This window comes from Salarias fasciatus, chromosome 15 (genome assembly GCF_902148845.1).
Source record: "Salarias fasciatus chromosome 15, fSalaFa1.1, whole genome shotgun sequence".
Taxonomy (NCBI): domain Eukaryota; kingdom Metazoa; phylum Chordata; class Actinopteri; order Blenniiformes; family Blenniidae; genus Salarias; species Salarias fasciatus.
Genome location: NC_043759.1, coordinates 8,820,524 through 8,843,063, shown reverse-complemented (window position 1 = coordinate 8,843,063; position 22,540 = coordinate 8,820,524). Strand labels below are relative to the sequence as shown.

At 42.9% G+C, this 22,540-nt stretch overlaps 3 protein-coding genes across 3 annotated transcripts; 2 read left to right on the top strand and 1 right to left on the bottom strand.

The window, feature by feature from the left end:
- Positions 1 to 1,080: 1,080 nt before the first annotated feature.
- Positions 1,081 to 8,170, bottom strand: LOC115402226 (SH3 domain-binding glutamic acid-rich-like protein 2). The gene is made up of 4 exons (XM_030110736.1): positions 7,984 to 8,170; positions 4,823 to 5,008; positions 3,451 to 3,531; positions 1,081 to 2,715 (listed from the first exon to the last, which is right to left on the bottom strand). Exons 1-4 carry the CDS (start codon positions 8,026 to 8,028, stop codon positions 2,701 to 2,703), a joined length of 327 nt encoding a protein of 108 aa, XP_029966596.1. The 5' UTR covers positions 8,029 to 8,170; the 3' UTR covers positions 1,081 to 2,700.
- A 797-nt stretch (positions 8,171 to 8,967) lies between these two features.
- On the top strand, positions 8,968 to 15,081 carry LOC115402191 (lebercilin-like). Its single transcript, XM_030110680.1, has 9 exons — positions 8,968 to 9,130; positions 10,475 to 10,875; positions 11,337 to 11,578; positions 11,692 to 11,997; positions 12,079 to 12,216; positions 12,324 to 12,420; positions 12,535 to 12,671; positions 12,753 to 12,918; positions 12,998 to 15,081. The coding sequence occupies exons 2-9, from the start codon at positions 10,497 to 10,499 to the stop codon at positions 13,879 to 13,881; spliced, it is 2,349 nt and encodes a 782-aa protein (XP_029966540.1). The 5' UTR covers positions 8,968 to 9,130; positions 10,475 to 10,496; the 3' UTR covers positions 13,882 to 15,081.
- Positions 15,082 to 15,390: 309 nt separating this feature from the next.
- LOC115402220 (protein FAM167A-like) lies at positions 15,391 to 20,109 on the top strand. Its single transcript, XM_030110729.1, has 3 exons — positions 15,391 to 15,482; positions 17,780 to 18,313; positions 19,536 to 20,109. Exons 2-3 carry the CDS (start codon positions 17,948 to 17,950, stop codon positions 19,797 to 19,799), a joined length of 630 nt encoding a protein of 209 aa, XP_029966589.1. The 5' UTR covers positions 15,391 to 15,482; positions 17,780 to 17,947; the 3' UTR covers positions 19,800 to 20,109.
- The last annotated feature ends 2,431 nt before the right edge of the window (positions 20,110 to 22,540 follow it).

Below are 22,540 nucleotides of genomic sequence, written 5' to 3'. Positions count from 1 at the left end.
ACCAAGCAGCCCCACTCGTCCCTTTCATGTCATTATTTTCCACGAGCGACGGCTGCAAAAGGTTTGGAGAGGTCAGCGGGCTAAGCACATATTGATGTCTGGGTAAATCATTACAGGCTCTGAGATTTACATCACTCTGATGGTAAATGACGCGACAACTCATATGCAAACAGGCACAATAAGCAGCCTGACAAACAAGCTGTGTGAACAGGATGGGTTCAATTGTGTCTATGCATTGGAAAGAATGATGTTGGATGGATGGAGCTACCACTTGTAACAGTGGACTGTATGTGCTGTAAAGAGGACAAAAACAACTGAGTAACAAAAAACAGATTTGACAGATGCAGCTCATCCAGAGTCCTCAGCAACATGAAGATGGCGGAGCGCGCAACATCTGATGTCCTCATGAAGAGGTCTACTCGGGGTTTACAGAGTCAGAAGAAACAGCGTGAAGCAGGTTTTAGTTCCTACGCTCATCACCTGTGGAGCAAACTTCCTGAAAACCTGAGGAGTGCCGACACCCACACTTCCTTAAATTAGGCCTTAAATCATTATCACTTCCTCAGGCTCTCCTTTCGCAATAGAGCCAACTTATTTTAATATCTTTGTTTTAGCAGATTTTACGTTTCCTTTATATTGTTTTCACGTATTTCTGCTTTTCTTGAAAATTAGGGTTTCGCCTTAGAGACTATTCAAGCCGACATGCTTCAATATGGAAAAAAAAACCCTGTATTTTATTATTAAAGAGAGATGCTACATGTCTTCGGGGTTTGTTTGTTGCAAGTTACATTTTCCAGTTCCAGCAGAAATGGCATCTGTCTGTAAAAATTTATCAAATTCATTATGCAAGTTGCAATGACTTACTGTGGCAGGCCTGTTAAGTCTTCAAGTGCTTGGATGATGTTGCACACAAAAGTAATAAATGCAAATTCACCTGGAAGAGTACTCTGTCCAGCTATGCAAAATTGTTTATATAATGTTGTGTAATGTGGGGAAATTTTAAAGCCCCCTTGCAAAGACAAAACACAGCAATTAACCACAAAGTAACAGGTGGAGAAGTGCAACAGAAAGTACATTTATTCATTTTGTGGTCAAACAGATGTTTTTTACGCATCATTTTACAAACACTCACAAGTCATCACGCCATTCAACAATGAGAGTAAAGACCCACTGATGTCGGAATGTAATCACTGACGGCCATAAAGTACAATTTCAGCTCTATTTGTTTGCTCAATGGCACAGCATTTAGGTGTGGATGGCTCGCAAGGGTGTCGTGTGTCCCTCCAGTGCAAACTAAGGAATTAAACCAAGCACCCATCCATGATAATTTAATAAGAATGTGAGAGTAACATAGACGATGAAGCTTAGTGTCATTTAGAACGAGCAAACATAGAATAAAGACAAATCAAGGAAATGAATTGGATGCTACCGTCAGCATCTGTTCACCAAGAAAGAATCAGAGATTTGCCACTTGATGATAAATTCTTCATTTGAACAGCCTCATGATAGTAACCAAAGCCTTGCCAAACAAATTCTGGATTAAAAAATAAAGCTGGTGATCATGTAAAATCATGTTTCTGTTGCCAAACTGTCATATGCTCCAGTGTCTGTTGGGTCTAATGGCCACAGTCAAACAAAAAGCTACGAAACACACCGGTGAGTCACAGCGGCTGTACGGCATACGATGTCCCTACATGTTTAAGATACCTGACAGACCATCCCACATACATCGCCCTGTGGCTGTAAACACTTCCCTGACACCACACTGGTGCTAATCCCGGGCTTAAAATAGACCATACAGATGCACTGTTTGCTCGTGTGTGGATTATGTTTGCTGACGGCCGCAGCGGTTTACATGAGGACTGAAAAGTATCAGTAAACAAGTGTCACAAGAAGAAAAAGTTAGAGTATGAATTAATCTGAATCTGTTAAAAAAAACTACATTAGTTTGTGTCAAATTTGTTTAAGCAGTGGAATATATTAGGACAGTGTATTTTACTAGAACAAACACTTATTACATCAAATTTGGTCTGTTGTGCTCCATTCAGTGAACTACATGTATTTATTTCGACGCATATAGACGCTCCCATTCATTGTCACAGAGAAACACACTCACAGGCGTACTGCTAAAGCGACTTCGCTGTTTCCAGGTCTCAGTAAGTGCTCCTTCGCCGCTTCTCTCACTTAACACGGCCTTCATTAACAGCTGCTGATTGAGACGGACACACACAATAAGGCACACACACACACACACTTGAGCGTGTATCCAGGCGACCTGCACTGCTCTGCTACATCTAGACTACACCTGACTGATTGGACCGTCGTCAGCTGCTTGAAGATTGTCAGAGAGCTCTGGCTGGCTAGTATAAAAGACGCTACATACAGAAATGATGCTACTGCCCTGGAAACGCCGCGTCCGTTGCCACTGTGTGTCCATCATAAAAAGGAAGCACAAAAGTTCTCGAAACGTAGTTAATCATCTTCCTTTGCGACTGATTCCCAGAAGACAAAGTAATGGTGAATTGTTGTTTAAGCAGTTTTTTTTTCTTCTTAAAGTTGGATGAGGAAGTATCCACATTGATGACTGTTTGGCAAAATGCTGGCGCCGTAGAGGGAGGATCATTGGACCGGAGGTGCTGCAGCACAGGATGTGGTGCCAACTTTCACCTCATGCTGAAAGATTTCCTGGATGAAACAGATTTATGACTCAGAATCCTGCAAGAAAAAAAAAATTCAGCTTATTATTTAATTAGTGAATCTACATGTCAAAAGAAATCTAACTAGTCTCATCTACAAAGGCCTCCTCTTCCCAAAAACATTAATTACCACATTAGCAGACTGCTGAAAACAAACATGAAGAGCCTTTCCAGACAGAATGCATCTGCTACATCCTGCTGGTGTAATTGAATCACTTTTAACTTAGTTATCCGCCAATCCTCCAGAGAAGGCACAGAAAGGATGTGACTGGAGGAAAGTCAAATAAATACTCTTTAATGATGTTTGAAATTAGACCCCTTGGAGAGGCGACAACAGGAACACTCAACGGTAGCTGTAATTTTCTGTAACATCCCTGCTCAAGTGTTTGGGCTGTTTGCTGAATGCTTCCCGACCATCTGAGCAGTGAAATAAGCTCTTCATGTAAGAACTATGATTATCGAAGTTCAAAGAGGATATTCTGGTGCGACAGCAGATTAATCTTGACATCTATAAAATAAACTGAAGCCGCTGAACCGAGATGTATGGAATGCTTTTAATCTAACTTCTCGTTTTCCCGTTCCCTAACAAAGCCTGATGTTCACGAAATGCCAATAAGTCATGAATCAAATAAATCAGAAACAGCTTGCAGCAGCTGCTGATTATGCAATGTAGAGACAGGGAGGATATCGTGGTTTAATGGAGGATAAAACTGATTGATTAGTCAGTTCCTTTCCTCGGTGTGTGTACACCTACTTTCACAGACTGTCGAGAACTGAGCCCGAGGAATGCAAACACAGTGTTGTTCTCCTTCGACTGGAAGAAGGCTTCATAGTCCTGTAGGGAGGAAGGGAAAAAAACCATGTTAGGTGTTGGCATAATCTCAAAAAGACTGGAGTGAACACTCCTCCAAATAGACCTCCCAGTGCTGCTTTCAATGTAACGTGAAACTATAAATGTGATTGTGACATTGCGGAGTGATGTTGGATTACCTTGGCCAGTGAGAGTGGCAGGCAGAGCAGATAATCTGCCCCGTCCATGAAACTGGATTACGGCAGGATTACAGAGTAGCGTGCAGTCTCAGCGGAGGACGGAGGCTGGCCAGCACTGATCGAACCGGTTCGATAATGTAGGTAGCTTTACCGCGGACTGTCTTACATCGATATGGCCTGACAGTAACCTGAAAACTCATTTTCTACAACATCTTGTGCCATTGTGTAAATTTTAAAAAGTCTGGCAGCTAATCAGAGATGTCAAAAATACACATTATTTACACATTTATCCTTAAAGGAATACTCCGAAGATTTTGGACCCACGCCTATCCCTATCATTTACAAAGTGAGACAAGCTTATAAATACCTTTATTGTGTCCGTTCGTCCAGCCGCTGGCTCCCAGCTGTTAGCATCACAGTTAGCTTAGCTCAACTGCTAGGGATGGAGAGGAGACAGAGCCGGACTGACGAAAGTGGACAAAATACTCCTTCCAGTGGTCCAGGGGACGGCGTATTAGCACGTGAAGTAAATCCGAATGGTTATAAAACATTTTAAAAGGAGCACAGCAGTAGAAGCCATAGACTCAGCCGCTGTGCGCCGGTATATCCTTCCGCGGAGCACTATGCTTGTGCAGATCTGTGTGCATCAAAATGTTATTTTAAAGGATTGAAAAGAAAACAAGCCTTTAAAATGTTTTATAACCATTTGGATTTACTTCACGTGCTAATACGCCGTCCCCCGGACCACTGGAAGGAGTATTTTGTCCACTTTCGTCAGTCCGGCTCTGTTTCCTCTCCACCTCTAGCAGTTGAGCTGAGCTAACTGTGATGCTAACAGCTGGGAGCCAGCCACTGGAGAACGGACACAATTAAGGTATTTATGAGCTTATCTCACTTAGTAAATGATAGGAATAGGGCGGGGGTCCAAAATCTTCGCAGTATTCCTTTAATACAGTAAGTCAGTACCTTTACCAAATTTTATACAAGTATACATCTGTTAAAACACAATGCTTTTTTAGGGTATCTTAAATGTCTCCCGAGTAAGAAACTGAAACAATTTCTAATTGAAACAGTAAAAAACCTGACTAGACCTTAACTGCAGACTAGTAAGTATTATAAAGAGGTATTCATCATACTCCACAATAGCGATCCCCATTGAAGATCTGTGGAGGGAGTGGGTTGCCTTTCTCCGGCAGCTTGTCTTTGGGGATGTTGCGGTACATCCAGAGCCTCTGCTCCTCCAGCATGGTGATGTCTACTTCCTGGAAGCTGATGCGATTTGCCTCCAGGAAACCCACCACCGACTGCTGATGCTTCTTCACCTGGACAGGAGAGACGACGGGACAAAGAGAAGGAGGAAAAACACAAAATAATGGAAAGGGACATTTAAAAATACTTCCTGAAAATGAATTGCACACAACATTTAAACTCATGTTTGCGTCTCTAGAAGGACAAAGAACGAAGATCCATGTCCACAAACGCTGCACGGACTTATACAGAGAGCAGAGCGCTTTCAAAGGCCGGGCTCTGGGAAGGATGGGGCAGCTCCCTGTAGGGCTGACCTCTGCCCTCTGGGACACTGCGTGTCACTGTACTGCATTACGCTGTTTGTGATTGTGTGGGAAAGAAAACCAGAGGATAATTTTAGAAGCCCAGTCTGCCTCGCTGTTGGATGGTTTTACAAGAGCATTGGGCCATTGTATTTCTTCTTGCCTGGATTATCTATCAAAACTGCAAAGGGAATGGTCCAAATGTCTCTCCCATATGTACACTTGGATTGGACATAAGCGTGCACTAAATCTGGAGCAACAATGATGGTATTGTTCCACCTCAGAGACAGAGAGGGATTGTTCCGGACAGTCATTGATAGACTGAAACCACGCAATCCAAATCCTGTTGTCAGACTCTAAAAGCTTCTTTTGTATCTGGTCATAAAACAACTTTATTTGAACTATCGAAGCCAACGAGCAGGTAAATGACAGTCACTGGCAGTATTTGATGAGACCCATGGCAGTTTAGATCTCGTTCCAGAGCTGAACTCCATCTAAATTTGTGTTATTTGGCTTTCCTGCACGTCGGCGCCGGAGAACTTCATAGCATAAATGACATGTTGGTCCCCTGAAGTCAAAGGCAAGCAGGTTTAAATAATAAAGGAGGCCCCCCACTGAGCGTGAGCCTGGATGGATGAGTTCAGATTTTGTGTGTCCGTGTGTGTGCGTGTGGGATTTAAAGGCATACAAACACAAATTACTCCATATGAAGGCACATAACACTGTTGGACGGCACTTTCCAAAACACATGGATTAGTCCAAGGTTAAGACAAAACTAATCCTTTGGTCACAGACAAAGAGACAGATAGCCGAACAGAGGAGAGAGTCATTTTCAAACCCATACAAACCCTGGAAATCATCATGTTTTTGTTGTTAAAAAGACAGAGAACTTTAATTCTTCTCAACGCTCTGTTTTCACCACACAGCAGGTCAGATTATGTGAATCTTGACGAGACCCAAACACAACACATGTATTTACAGAAGGCTGGGGGGATAACCTCATTTGCATCCCACTCATTCTGTGCTTATCATTTCCGCCCCACTAATCTGATGGTATTAAACTATAGACTGCACATTTTTAGAGACACACGCTGCAGTTATTTGGTCACTAGCTTTCCTTTGAGTCCCACCATTTTTGTCCTCATTCCTGCATGAGTTTATGGATTTTTTTTATTAGAATTTTTTTCTGTCATTCCCACATTTTCTTTATTTCTGTTATCTATCCCCCCTTTGCTCTTTCACTAATCTACTCTGACAGTAAATTCCATCGTGGGTACAGTCTCACCTCTCCTCTTTACTGCTCTTAACTCAATTCAGAAGCATACGGGGGAGAATTGAATTCACATGAGCTCCACACATAGCTGACCCAAATGGTGGGCCTACTCAAGCGTGCACGGCTGTACTAATGAAAGGAGGGAGTCTGGGTGTTTTGCATGTATGTGTCATAAGGATAAAAATAACTCCTGTGTAAACCCTCCAAAATTTTGCCTTTCTCTTCTCAAGATAAAGTAAATATATTGCCGGGTTGTTCCATTACCTAATGCTTTAAACATCCATGTAGGAGTGTTGTTTGATGATTTTCAGCTCAGAGTATCAGCCCCGCTTCCTTTTCAACAAGTGCATGTTGTTCACTTACAAGACTCTACAACTTCTTTTTTTTATTAGTCATTATTATGGAGACAACTGTAGATTGTCAGATTTTCAAGAATCTATTAAGTTATTGAGAATTAAAATGGACAAAGCTGAAACAATGCTCCTTTAGCCCAACAGGTTAAATCTCAACCTATAAAGGGGGAAGAAAGAGGAAAAAAAGAAAGCTGAAGCTATTCAATGATAAAGCTGATTGGTTGTTTTGTGTTTACTAGTAATCAGCTCCTCCAATAATCATTTCATCCCATTTTTTTTTAACAGAAATAAATCAGCATTAATGTTTGGATGAAGGTCAGCTGCTGCTTAGTTCTTAAGTCCTTTCTTAGGCTTAGACCTTTGGAACAACTCATCAAGGTTATCATTTAATCATGGACTTTCACTGATATTTATAATAAACATACAAAAACAATCTTGACAACAGTTACAAAAACAAATACTCTCGTCTATACACCCATCACAACAATAGTACTCGCTCAAAAGGTGGTCTGTGAAACTGGCTTTTGGTTCTTCTTCTTCCTAATCAGGCAAAACATCCATTGCAGTGGTTTTTTTTTGTTGTATTTATTCGACCTGTATTTCCTCAGGTTGTCTCGTGATCTAATTTTCCAGAAGAGACCTGCAGGCAGATTAAAGGCATTATATACAGCATGTTTGGCTTATCTTTTTATTTACCCGTTATTGTGATCTCCATGAAACTGCATGGAATTGTAAACAACTCAGGATTACTTGTTTGTAAAAGCTGAACGAGGATTGTAAAATGTTATATAAACGCTCAGGTGTGGAAACAAAGTACTATTGAACATAGGATTCTTCATTTACGTTTGTTTAAATGATGAAATAGATCATTTTATGGGGCAAAGCACGGATCAAATTATTTTTACTTGAATAATGCTCACAAAATTGTGAGGTCCTCTCCTTACCTGTGTGAATGATGCTGACCGCCTGTGTACAGGCGCGCTCCACATTACATAATTACATTCAGCTGTGCGAAAAGATTTCCTGCTTTAAATGTCTCATTTATTTCGCTTAAAAAAAAACAATAATGATAAACAAAAACACCTGCCAGCAAGTTTTCTGAAATGTGTGCCGACACTCACCGCGATGGATCCACTTGAGGAGGCGACGTAAACCCTGATGACCATTTTTAATCCCAAATTAATCTGGCGGTCGACATACAGACGGAGTGACGGCAGCGGGTCCCGGGTCCTTCCCGACGCTGGAAACTGAAGCGCGCCTCAGCTGAGAGGGGACGAAGCGGCTCCGCTCCGCTGTTTACACCGAGACATGATGAGAGAGCGGCGGAGAGAGGCGCACGGAGGAGACACGCGCTCGCGCGCACATACACGCGCGTGCTACACTCAACTTCCGCTCCTGCCTGTCAAAATAAACACAGGCTACAGGTTCCAGTCGTATTCATAACTATCTCAGAGTGAGAATGTAGATTTCCTTTTCCGTCAATATGAGGGAAGAACAAACACATCAACCAAATATGAATCGTTGGAAACTCATTGAAGTTTTTAATGTGAATGTACTATTCCTGGCGCACTTGTCACTGTGAAAACGCTAAAATCTAGCAAATTATTAGCTATTATCAGTTAAGCAGGGTGAACTTTACGATATACATGTTTTGGTTGAATGTTTCGAGGGAATTCATTCGTTTTTAGGATTAAAGGTATGGGCATATATTCATTAACCATTAAATCTGAGGTTTGAAAACAAGTGACAGAATTGCATTTCCTATTATTTATAGCTTTTCCAAGCTGTCATGTGTGGCCATCTAATAATAAATGTCTATGCATTTTGTTCCCCTTTGTTTTGTCTCATTATTGTTTTGTTTTCATTATTTGCTTTAAAACTTCTTTGTAGCCTGTATAAAACTGAATTTAAAAACATCTTAAGAACCAAAATTGCATTTCCACAGATTCGGTCCTAAAGTCTGTGGATCTGATTTGTGTCGTGATGTGAACAAACAACCGGGGGCGCACGCATTGTAATGACAACAGCGCCCCTCTGGTGGTAGTGTGGTACTGCAGCGGGGGGCTGTGGTTGCCATGGTTCCGCGTCGGCGGCTACGCTGAAGCAAAGCTCGAGGCGTGGACGGGGAGAAGTGCTCTCAAAACACCCCTGGTCGCCACGGATTATGCTCTTCTTGTTTCTGTGATGGCGTGTGTTCGTTTTTAAAGCGTCAGCCATGGTCGTTTATTTCCACAAAGGGCTGACAACGAATCCTTTTCAATTCTAACGGTAAGTTGGCTAAAGTTGTTGCTAGCTTGCTAGCAGTTGAAGCTATACAGCTAACGTGAGCCGATCGAGTCTAAACAAAAATGTAGACATTGCTTCAGTGATCAGGTTAAACTGTATTGTTTAACTCAAGAGCCAGAAGAGACAGCGTGGTTTCAGCGGCACGTTCAGCACACACCCCACCTGTTGATGGCAGCTTTCTGTTGCTATGTTAGCATCAGGAGGCAAGAAGCTGGACATCACACACCCAGTGCCTCCGTCGTCAGACTGAATGTGCTCCTTTTTCACACAAAGTACTCAAGTGCATGACACGAGCGTCTGCGGAGGGACAAATGACATGTGTGGATTTCCAATCGGGCATAACTTAACTGTTTGTGTGACAAACAACTCCGCACCTGTCAACAGCACACGGCCTGCTTTAATCCAATCAGTTCAGTCACACTGCACGGGCCACTGCGGCTCCACTACAACACAGCAACTCAATTTATCGCTACAGAGCTTGAAACTGACGGCACGTATTTTCCAAGTTTCTCTAAAACATGTACACTGAATTATGTTGAAGCAAGATGTGTAATAAAGGCAACAGAGGTGTTTGACATGTGTCAATCAGATCCCTCACAACATAACACTGAGACCCGAGATGAGATGTCAGAGATGCTGCAGAGGGAAACCAAATTTCTTCTTATAGCTTAGTATTTCAGACAGGACTTCTCTGCCTTGGTTTACATGCTTCTCACTGATAGCGATCTGTCTCTGTGTAATCATCATCTGTCTCTGATGAAAGGACCAGACGATAACATGACCTGCACATTGAATTCACTGTGTGATCTAAGCCCCCTCAGGCAAATTATAACTGTTTGATCCTGCTAGACACACGAAAAGGACGAGATGTAATGCCACACAGAGACACTCATTTATTTGTACATCAGGGCATTCCTTAAGGAAGCTGCTCAGAACTGCACCACACAAAAATAGTTTAAATATGTGGTTATGTGTGTATTTGACCACAGTCAGATATAATGAAGCAGTCTTTAAATAAATCGATCAGGGCAGATCGAGGCAGTGTATTATATTTTTTTTGGAAGCCATTGTATGTAGGACTGATGCTATACTTACTATACTTACTTTACTCTCATGGAAAATAAAATTTCACCACATATAAGTTGTATCATGACTGTGGCATACAGTATGGAAAATCAAAGACTAAATAGTTTGATTTTGTTCCTGGAACTGCTTCATAAGTTTTTATCATATTGTGCAATATGAATTGTGAATTGAGTTCACTACAGGGCTGTGATGACTTAAGAAAATACCTTAATAGTCTTTATTTTCTCCTTTCTGATTCAGTTCAGCTTCTGAAAGTGACAGCATGGAATCTGAAAACATGCCCGATCCATATGAAGACAACAGGGATGTCAGTCTTCAGAACACAAAGAGAGATTCTCGTGCATCGTCCTCACACAAGCACAACAAGCACCAGCAGGACAAGAATGACAGCGATGAAGAAAAAGAGTCCAGTGTCCAGAGTAGATCAAAAACAAGAACTCGGCATTCAGATCCAGACCGGGATCAGGTGTCGGATGGAGAGACGGGAAGACGGAGCATCGAGTCGTTTTACTCAGAGGATTATGAGAACGAGTCTCTGTCAGATCGTTCATGTTCACCATACTCACCGTCGCGGACCCCATCCCCTGTTCCACGAAGAGGGCTGCAAGCAAAGAGGGCAAACAGTCTTCTGCAGAAAACAGGTAACTGAAGCAAAAAGAATCCTGGTCCTCACCAGATGAATTTATTTTACTGTCCAGTTGATGGCACTGTAAGGTAAAATTTACCATCCTGATTTTGAAGAAGGCAAAAATCCTTTTTTAATAAATTGTTTTAGTTACAAATACAATGCCATAAACAAAAAAATCTCCAACTTTAAATTTTCAGATTGAAATATTAAAGATATAGTTTGATTTTGATTAGTATTTACCCTAATATTTTTCATGTTTACCTTTGAGATGTCTTGAATGTACTGTGTGCATTGATATTTCAGTCATACCATAGAAAAGTCATTTGTATTTAATTGTTGCTGTCTTCCTTTTCTTTTCTTTAACCTTTGTTTAACCAGATAAAACCCACTGAGATCAGGCTCTCTTTCACAAGGGTGACCCTGCCTAGAGGTCAGCAGCACATCATCAAACCTATCTGCTCTTCTCCTTTCCAGGTGTTGTAGGATCTCGCGGTATGTCCCGCCCACAGCGACCCGGTGGCCAGCCTCTGACCCAGCAGCTTCGCAGGGGCGTGCGTTCGCAAAGCAAAGAGTCCATTCCACCGAAAGATCTGGACCTGGTCACCAAGCGGATGCTCTCGGCCCGCCTCCTGAAGATCAATGAACTGCGTAATGCGCTGGCCGAACTGCAGCAGCGCACGGATGAGCTGCAGAAGGAAAATCGAATTCTCCGACAGGTAGGCATCCGTCTACCTTCTACCTGTGAGCAGCCACATCCTGATTGTTTGCCTCTTGTACAGATCTGTTAGGGTGCGCTGACGAACTCCCACAATCCTTTTCCCTGTTTTAGCTTCAGGTGCGTCAGGAGAAAGCCCTGCAGCGCTACGATGACACTGAAAGCGAGATCTCCCAGCTGCTCACGCGCCACTCCAACGACATGCAGGTGTTGCGTGAGAGACTCCGGCGCACGCAAGAGCGCGAGCGTGCGGCCGAGAAGCGGCTGAAGGACCGGGAGGAGCAGCTGCAGAGGAGTCAAGTGACCATTGGACGGCTGAAAAAGCTGGTCAGCCAGCGAGAATTAGGAGAAAGGGACGAGCTAAATCGCAGGCTGGAGGAAGAGAAGACACGGGCGCAAGAGGCAGAGCGGAAGATCAGGGTACTAACTGACTGTATCAATCAGTTTTCGAACACAGACATTTTGGTATGATCTCTAAATGAAGGTATTTGTGTGTTGCAGGAACTGGAGCGCAGCATAGAGCTGAGCAACAGCAGCTTCCAGAGGCAGCTGGTAGCAGAGAAGAAGAAAACCATCAGCGCTCATGAGGAGATCAAAACTCTGCAGGAAGAGCTGGATCAGCTCACCAATAAACTCAGGGTGTGCACACACCGAAACACACTGGAAGCATTCTCTGAAAGAAACTGACAGATTGTGCCGAAGAATTAGTGTGAAATACTGATTTTGTACTTTTTCTCTGTAATTAGGACAAGGAGAGAGAACTCGATGCCAAAAATATTTACGCTAACCGCATGGCGAAACCTGCGCTGAGGAAGGAGGCTGACATCGGCTCAGGGAGGAAAGGTACGTATGATCAGTTTCATCTCCACTCCGTCAGGCTTCAGGCTCATGAATATTGCCAATGCTATTAGAAAAAAACAACTCCACAGAAACGTGTACTCTTTTTCTAACTTGCAGTACCCAGCAGGAGTAGCAGCAAGGCAGTTCAGACAGAAGGCAGGGCGTCAAGTCTGGACTTTCCCACTCCTCCTCCCGCCATCAGTGATGTCCACGAGTCCTGCGATCAGGCACCCGACGAGTATCTGTCGCTCAAGGTGAAACGTCCACATTGTTCATGACGGTCCGGCCTCATGTTCGGTCTTCAGCTCGTTTGGTTAAACGGTTTCTGCCAACAGGAGCTGAACAGAGCGGACAAACAGGCAGACGCTGGCAGCAGGCTGCCCGACTGGGAGGAACAGAGCAGCAATGGGAAAGGCAGAGATAAGGAGAAAGAACTGGTGAAAGAAGAGCAGAAACAGGCGCTGAGCGCGCTCGAAGAGAAGGCAAAGATACTAAGAGAAGGTAAAAAAAACAAACTAATGAGGAGTTTTGATACAGGTCAATGTGTCCGGGCTGATTTTCACTGCATTTGTGTTCACAGAGTCTAAGAAAGAAAAGGATGAAGACAGAAAGGAGACAAACTTCCTCCTAAACATGACCGAGAAAGAAAGCTACAGGAGGCTCGGTCACGTTCAAGAAGAGGTGGAGAAGTGGAACCAGGAGAATCTAGCCAGTCAGCAAGCGGCGGAGGAGGCACGGCGCAGGAAAGACAAGCTGCTGGCTAAGATGAGGGAAATCGACTTTCAAAACCACGGAGTCCAGGACGTGATGTTTGGTGGGTCGGGTCGCTCCCAGTCCAGTCACGCCTCTGGAGATCACTCTGCCTCGCGTCCTCCTGAGCAGAGGAAACGGGACTCTTTCATCTTCCTCACAGAGTCGGAGGGGTCGGGACCCGGCGGTGCTGGGAGCAAAGACAGCGGCGGGAGGAGGCCCGGCGTGGAGAGCGACGCCGTCGCCACGGGGCCGGGGAGGAGAGGACTCCGGTCTCAGATCTCCAGCGATGACTTGGCGTTTGGCAGCTACGCTCCGTCTTTCGGGAATTCGGGTTCCCGGGCTTCCCTCGGATTCCCTCCGCCTCCCCCCAAGGAAGACCGGGAATCCGCTTCGGATGCAGTCGGAGTGTTCAGCCTCAGAGAGGCGGAGCCAGAAAAAGCAGCAGGAAAGGACAAGAAGGCCAGCCTCATGCAGCAGCTCTTTGGTGCACCCAACACATCACCTGCTGGCGGCGGCGGTACAACGGAGGCCTTCAACAGTCCTCCAGCCATCAATGGGGTGCGTTCACGAAGGGAAGGGCTGCTCAGCTTCAGCTCAGGGTCTTCCACTCCTCCAGCATCCTCCGTGAACAGCGTGCATGTTGCAGACAGCAGACCAGCCGTCTGCGCCATCGCTTCCTTTGATGATGACCTAGAAGAACTCACTTTATAAGTTTATATTAACACCGTTCCTCTGCAGGGAATCCTCTGAGATGTGAGTGCTAACCACTACACATCCATGTCATTTTTTGTATTATCAAAAGAAATGGTGAACTTAATGACTTTCGTTTGTTGCACTTTCATAATTTCAAACAATTGTCTGCACACTTTTCTTTTTCTGGAAAAATGTGACCAAAAAGTAATTTCCCAAATTAGAAGCAAGAGCCAAACTCAAAGCAAAACACAAGCATCCAGTTCAGAAAGGTTACAAATCACATGACTGATCTCCATTTTAGCACTTTGAAAGAGGAAACTAATTATTCAATATCAGCAAACTTTACAAACTACCGTCATTAGGATGTGAGTTAAGGTATTTTAGAGTTATGCCATAGTAATCCTCCACTGAGTGACACAACAATCACATTTTATAGTGATTGTATCTTTTATAACACTTTTATAAACTGCATAATATGTTAAAAATAGTACTGTTCTGCAGATAATCTTCATATATTCAACACTACAAAAAGGCAGATTTGTATCAGTTCTTTATGAATTCTGCACAACCTGCCTGGTTTGTGGCAGATTCCCAGAACCTTGTGGTCTCCTGCACTATGTTCTTCAAGACAATCAACCCTGAAGGGTACCACCACAATCTGTAGACACCCTAGGCAGTATTGAGATAAAAGAATAATATAGTTATTATTTATGTTTATTTATTTATGGTGACTTTATATGAAGCCATTATCACCAAAAACACTTGATTACAGAAAAAGTTTAGGGCCATCCGTAAAAAACAAAAGAAAAAGTTTGAAAAAAATTAGAATTCTGACTTTTGTCATGAAAACAATAGTGAGAGAAATGTCATAATTTTGAGATTAGAGTCTAAAAATTTGGGGGGGAAAGTCAAAAGTATGACAAAAAAGTCAAAATTACAAGAAAAAAGTCACATTTAAAAAAAAAAGTTAGAATTATTAGGAAAAAGTCAGAGTTATGACAGTACAGCACTTTGAAAGCTCTTCATAAATAAATTCATTACTACATTATTAAAAGTCGAATCTCTGTTGGGAAAAAAAATCCAAATCGAAACATTTTCAAGGCACTGTTTCTTTTAGGATGGCCCTAATCTTAAAGCTTGGAGTGTCTAGTTTGACATAAGTTTGTAAAAGTTTTTCTCAGTGGATTTGTAATTCGTAATTCGGTATGAAATATATTTCATGTGCAATTTAGTATTTTGTGTTGTTGTTTTTCTTTTTTTTTCTTTTTTTTTTTTTTTACTCCTATCTATTTTGTACCCATCGTTCGTTCCGTTGTTTTGTGAATAAAGATAAATGTTTGCCTCCCGGGTGTCACACTGTGGCGCGCTTGTTGTAATATTCATGCGGCGGGATTCCTCACCGCGTCTCCAGGCAACCGCAACTTTGACGCAGGCTTCCCGCCCGCCCCCCTTAATCCCCTCCTCCGGGAGCTGTCTGCTCAAAAACAAGTGCACCGGGGCGGCTGAGGAGGAGGAGGAGGATGAGGAGGAGGATGGTGGAGGTCTGCTCGGACCGGGGATGAAGAGGGAGACGCGAACGACGAGGTAAATGAAGCAGGCTCACCTTGCAGAGGCATAAGGTAAAACTAGCATTAATTTTATTTCTTAAAATAATATTAAGTACAACGAACTTTTGTTTGTTTCATGTTTGGAAAAAAAGTAAGAAATAGTTAACTTTAACCAATTCCACATTCTTGAATTACATTCCGTTCTGTGTGTGATAATAACATTTCTGTTTGCACTTCTTGAATTTTTTTGACTAATAAATGTTGCTCCTTTCACATTCAGCATAAAACACCTGTTGACCTTGGTTGAACGTTTTCTTCTTATCTCAATGCCTTAAAGAGTGACACTCTTTAAGCTTTTGTTGCCAACACAATTGAACCCACTGATCTGCACAGGCTGGGTGTTTATAGAATTGTGCATGTTGACAAAAGCCTGATAATGATTTTCAGGGGTGATGCTTTGCATTCTCACATGTCCGGTAAATCAACCCTGAAATTCAAAACCACTGAATGCATGCAGGTGATCTTATTGACTGCAGGATACAGTGTCTGCACTGCAGGAAGCCAGAGTAGCTGCTTTGTGGTTGTGCTTGTTATGTAGACACGACTGTTCCAGAGAGTAAAGCAAGACTCCCCCGGGCCGGGCTCTTCAGCCAGACCGGGTTTTGGCATCTTCCAGTCCAACACCACAAAATAAATTGTATTTATGTGCAACTGGAGTTTGAGACCAGAGGAATGTATGGGCCAAGCTGATCACTTAGGGCTTCTGTATGATGAGGATAAGTGGGGATTTCTTTTTCCCCGGAGGTTTCACAAGCCCAGACTGCTTTTGATCTCGGGATGTAAAATTTGGCGTTGCACATGGAGTTCTAAAGTGGCTCAATCCCCTGGATTACCTTGATAAAAGTGAGTCGGGGGACTTGGGCTGCAATTGTGCAAATATAATTGTAGTCACAGCTCGTTGTGTTTAAGCACTTATTACTCAAGTTCGTCTAAATCTTGTAACTCCTATTTATGATCCAAACCACTTCCTCGCTGTGCTCACCGGATCTTTTCAAATCCTTTCAAAAAAAGCTCCTGCTTTAATGCTCCCCTGCAACAATGTGGTCTCCAGAGACTCACTTTATTCCTGTAGAGAATAAATAAAAGATCCGCTCTCCACATATTCATAAGTCAGCTACTCAGCACAGTCTGAAGTCTATTTTACTTTGCAGTCCAGCCAAACCTATCATTAGACACAAGGGCAGTGACTTCACTGCTGGTCTGCTGTGGCCATTATGGAAGAAGTGAGCACCAACCACTTTCAGAGTGTTCAAATTCTTTGTAAGCAGGAAGAAGCTGAAACTCTACCACTGTTCACGGTGCGCGTGTGTGTAATCTTTTTTTATGACACTATAAATAACATTCAGTCTTTGACTTTGGTTTTTAAAATAGTTTTCTTTATGACGTCTAATCTCATCTGAAGGTTTTCAAACTGAGGAGTGTGTGTTTCATCTTTAAACAGTGTGCTGGGATTCTGTGGCGTCGTTTTTAATGTGGATGGATGTATGATGGCACGTAATCTCTGTCAGTGCATTACTTGGGTTGAGACTGAAGTGTTTCTGCGCTAACCTCAACAAAATCAGCCGTCCCTCAATCTTCCTGCAGCACTCTGAAGTTCACACTTGAGGTGTGAAATGTTGACACATGTGCCAAATAAACTGTGAAACTAATCTAAATGAAAGATCGTGATGCTTTAGAAATCCCTCCAAATTTGTTCTGAAGGTATTCTAAGACTGAGATCCCGACTAAACATCCCATCTCTTTTTATGGCTGCTATATTGGGGGAAGAATCCCTTCCTAATAAACTTTCCATGGCTGAGGAGGAGTACTCCAAAAATCCAATAAAACCATTTATGAGCTGTCATCGTTCCTGATTCATACTCTGAAGTCTTAGACTTGAATTAGTGTATTTATGGGAGAAAGTGTCCATCTCTGCCCCCCTGCCCAGTGGTCTGTCTGTCACTTCAGGCTGGTTAATGAGGCTTGTGGACAGCAGGTGGAAAATTGCTGATTCATTTGTAGTGACAGTGCCGTTGCTATGGAAACAATTAGTTCCTATCAAATGAAAATCCCAGAGGTGTGTGTGTGTGTGTTTTTTTTTTCCTCCAGTGGACTGATCCTGAGATATGTGATATTTTGAGAGGTGAATTGTTGATGTTTACAGAAACGAGGAGACTGTGTGCACGTTCGTAGTGTTTCTGGGATAAGATCTAATCAACCATATTACGACTTTTTTTTCTCTGATCACTTTTGTCTGTTGACATTTTGAAATGATGGCCAGAAAAACACTTCATGACCCTCTCTCTCTCTTTTTTTTTCCATCTCTACAGTTCTGAGGAGGACCTATCTTTGATATTACCATTATCCATACTACAGTCCCTCTGACAGCTGACAGAGTGGAAAAACACAGGAATGTGAATTCTTGAAGGACAAAAGCACAAGTTTTCTTATTTCAACCATATTTTTTTTAGGATTTTGTTGCATCACGCGGGGTGATAATGGACCTGCCCCAAGCGCCGCAGATTGTAGTGAGCAGGACAGATGGCCAGGAGGAAACGGACTGCGCAGGAGGCGTAGATTTTCCCACGGATGATCATCTAATGACTTTGAAGGCCTTGACAGAGAAACTGAGACTGGAGACCAGGAGGCCTTCGTACCTGGAGTGGAAAGCCCGGCTGGAAGCCGAGCGCTTCAGCAAGGCAGGAAGTGGACAGGAGCCCGGCCAGGTGGCGCCCGACGGCAAACAAGACGCTGCCAAAGAGAGTGAAGTGAACTCAGACGTGAATCGGTGCAGCCTGCCGTCAGGTGCGTCGAAGAAGTTCAGCAGCATCGACGAAGCTCTCGTCTGGCTCCGAAGGGAACTGGTGAGAAACTGCTTATTGATTTCACTATTGTGAGGTTCAAATACCAAATGTTCATTAAAGTTTAGGAATGCACACAATCGTCCAGGAGATTCACATCTTCTCATCCCAGCCTCTTGTTGCAGGTTTTTCTTTTTCTTTTTTCTAAGTCTAATTATTTTTGCTCTGCTCAATTACTCTGCACATTCAACCATGGCTTATAAGCTTGGACCGAGCGCACAAAGGGGCTCTGATCGAGGAGGGCTCGCACTCACACCGCTCGTGGTAGCAAACAGTCTGCAGGCAAGAGAGAAGATCATCATCTTTGTCCTCACGCTTGAATATATGAACAGTGAATAAAATGACGATAATGCTGAGACCTTTGTTTGGGATGTCCCACTGTGAGTTTGCTTTGGAGATTTTGTTACACAATGAGGGCTGCACACAAGTACCTCAGGTCAATCTAAACTTCCTGAATCATGTATCGTTTCTTGTTTCAGTTGAAATGTCCATGGGCTAAAATGAATTGATGGTTTTGGAAATGCAGCTGCCTTATTTGTTAAGAGGACACTCTGTGGTAATTTGTTTTAATGTGAATCAGTATAATCACAAATACCTCGCCAAGCAAGATCAAATATTTCAGCTCATTTAGACTTGCAATTCCAATTTCTCCCACTAGATGGTGTATTGGGCTTTAAATCTTATATTGAGTCTGGTTTCTTCTAAAAAAAAAATGGGGCGTTACTTAATTTTTCACAGTTCCCAGCCAATCAGATTGTCTCAACACGAATCCTAATGGCTCTGTCTTTCCTGAAAACGAAGCTCAGAAATGCATTTTGGATGAAACTGTTTAGACATCAGCGTACCACGGCTAAACTGGTGGCAGCAATATATTATTGCTGTCAAGTCAACAATAATATGGCTACGTAGCTTCAAAACGGACATACGAACAGCATATTCACTTCACTGTTCCCTCATTGAAGTGAATGTTACTACATCCATCAGACGTCTATTAAATATATGATTGGTAACCTTTTTCCTATAAATTATGGTCTTCAAAAGGCAGTGGCTTACTGATCAAACAAACCCATCACGTTTAGTTATTGAAGCCTGGACTGAAGCTGAAAACAGTCGAGCAAACTAAAACCAAACCTAACTTTTCATCCTAACGAAACAATATAAATCATCTCTTCACCCTGTTTCTCTGCTGTTATCATGATTGTTCCGTTTCATTTCCTCCCTGCAGACAGACATGCGACTGCAGGACCAGCAGCTTGCGCGGCAGCTCATGCGGCTGCGCAGCGACATCAACAAGCTGAAGATCGAGCAGACGTGCCACCTGCACCGCCGCATGCTCAACGACGCCACCTTCGGCCTGGAGGAGCGGGACGAGCTGTCGGACCTGCTGTGCGAGTGCCCCGTCACGCCCGGCCTCGGCCTCTCGGCGCCGCTGAGACTCATCGGCGTCACCAAGATGAACATTAACTCGCGCCGTTTTTCTCTCTGCTGATTGCTGTGCTTCACTTTCCGATTTTAGATATTTAGGTTACTGTGACACAAATGAGTAGTTGTGGGTTTTAGACTAAAGTATTTTCAAGAATTTCACTGTTCTCTAATTAAAATTATATAATCATTCTGCTACTGAGGAACCTAAAGTGGTTCTATATGTGTTCTTCAAATCAGGCCAAGATTGAGGAAATGTAGAATTAAATGTATGTAAAGGTATGTAACTATTCAAAAATTGGTTTAAATTAAATCCTGTATGTCTATTTCAGTTTGACGCAGCAAGCAGTCATGTTAAGTATTGTTCATTATCTGTATAACCATTTCAGATTCCACTGTCTGAAACAAAAACATGGTTCACTTTAATGGATAAACATTGAAGTACAGTGTTTAGAACTCTGTAGGCGGGCGGCGGTCTTGTTATGGCCCGGCATGATTTGCTGGAGTTGCATTTATAATTGGACAGACCACTGCAGGCAGTGGGTAATCATTGTTCCACTGCTACATGCGAGTTGTACTCACAAAAGAACTCACTGAGCGCTCACTCTATAAAATCACATGAAGTTCAGCAAAAAACTGACTGGGTGAAACCTGATATTCACTGAAAGTGCTTCTGTGTTCCTACAGATGTAGGCCACTGGAAATAAATCATCCTTCAAAAGACTGGGTCATTGTTTTTTCCCTCTTCTAATGCGCTGTCATTAAACCACCTTACAAAGCAGTCCTATTTTTGCAGAAAGAAATCATTCGGAAGTCTCCTAAATATAAAGAAAGACTGTTGACTGATGCATGAACACATCTGGCAGATGAGGAACAAAGGAATCATGTTCTAAATATACTGAAGTAGCAGTTTACTACAGGTAGGATGCTGCCAGTAGAGCTACTGCTGAGGTATTACAGACTTTATGTTGGTGAACCTCAAGGTTGTGATGAAACCAGAGGCGGAGAGATGTTTTCAAAGAGTTGAAGCATTTTTTTTTACAGTCGTTTTTGAGAAGAAACCATGAAAAAAGGGAATTAGCGGAGGCAACGATTTCATCAAAAAACACATATTTGTGAAACAACAAAAGCTGAAAAATCACTACTTAGCTTGTGAGGGTGTCAGTGTCATACAAAAGAGCTGGAAGGCCTGTTTTACTTAGATCAAGGGTGTCAAACATAAGGCTTGTGGGCCAAAAACAGGATGCAAGAGGCTCCAATCTGACCTGCCAAGCCACCAAGACAACGGTCAAGATTTTAAAGAAAACTGATTTTTTTTTTTCTAAGCAAATTTCTTAAGACCAGCGGACACAACACAACACCTGATCCGAGCTGAGACATCAGCATGAAACCTTAAAGCCATGCTGGAAGGATGACTTTCTAAAAACATGCACGATGCAACAGCTATAGAATTTATTTTTTTTTTTTTTTTTGTACATTTTTTGCATGAAAAGGTTTTTTTAGAAATTGGCTTTATGTTGAGATTGTATTCATTTTTGGTAGTAATTGTTGGGTTTTGTGAAAATGTAGACATTTTCATCACACATATACTCTGCGTTTTTCTTCAAGAAAGTTTAAATTTAAAGGTTATTATGGCACCACTTTACCAGTTTGGCCCACCACAGACGAAATTAGGCCATTAGTGACCACACTGAGATATTAAAATACCCACGGCACTCCAACTGCTTGTGAAGTAGTTTTAATCCTTGCAGGTAAAATCATTTCCTTAAAGCAGGGATATGGGAACACCGCTCCCAGAAAATCAGACTCAGCCTCCTCTATTATTCTAATATCTGATGGGATGACAACGTTTCTCACACTTTCATCTTGGCCATTTCATCTCCTGTGTTTTTCACTCTCACTCCCTCCTCTCCTCAAACGCAGCTCTCCGTGAGCTGCTGTCGTCTGCTCTCCCTGCGCCGGAGCAGATTTGTGGGCGTGTGAAGACGGGCCGTGTGGGGGTCACGAGTGTTTTTGCGTGTGACAGTCGGTGTCGCCCGCTCGCTGATCCCGGCGTCCCTCTCCGTCTGGAGCCTGTTTATGAATGAACTGTGCTGAGCCGGAGATTTTCATGCATGAGCTCCAGCTTTATCGGAGTGTATTGCTGCTGAAAACCACAACTCTTTTGGTGGGAAAGGCAGCCAGAGAGGCCATTACGTACATTTCCCAACAAGGTCGTATATGAATTTCTTTGACCAAATGTACAACAGTTTTCCTGGTAAAAGACATAAGAATATAAAGTCTTCCTAGATTCTTTCTAATTCACTGCTGTCCGTGGAGTTTCATTTCATTAATTTCATGCCTAAACCATCGCATTAGCATGACAAAATGACAGGCATTAAATCAGGAAGCATCCACTTGACAGGCGTAAAATCAGGCCCTATATCTAAAGCGAAAGCATGACGAGCAGAATTTCTGCACGACATAAAAAGCAGGTCATGTTGAAGGTTAAATTGTTTGCTGATTTAAGAGCTCTTTTTGTTTTAGACTGTCCTCCACATCGATGTTCAATAAAGTGAGGCGATGTAGCTCTTTCAATTGGAAATGTGGCTGTCAGCCTCCTCCAGAAATATAACAGATGCGACGCGGCAGAGAGGTTTTTCTCACCGCCGCCGCGCTGGAAACTCGAGCACCAAGGTGAACCGCAGGGTGAGACTGGCGGGAATCCCAGACTGCATCTCACGCCGAGCCTTTGTGGAGGAGAGTCTCAGCACACGTCTCCTCTCCAAGATTCGCCGTCGGGTTGAAACGGTTAAACATCGGAGAGAA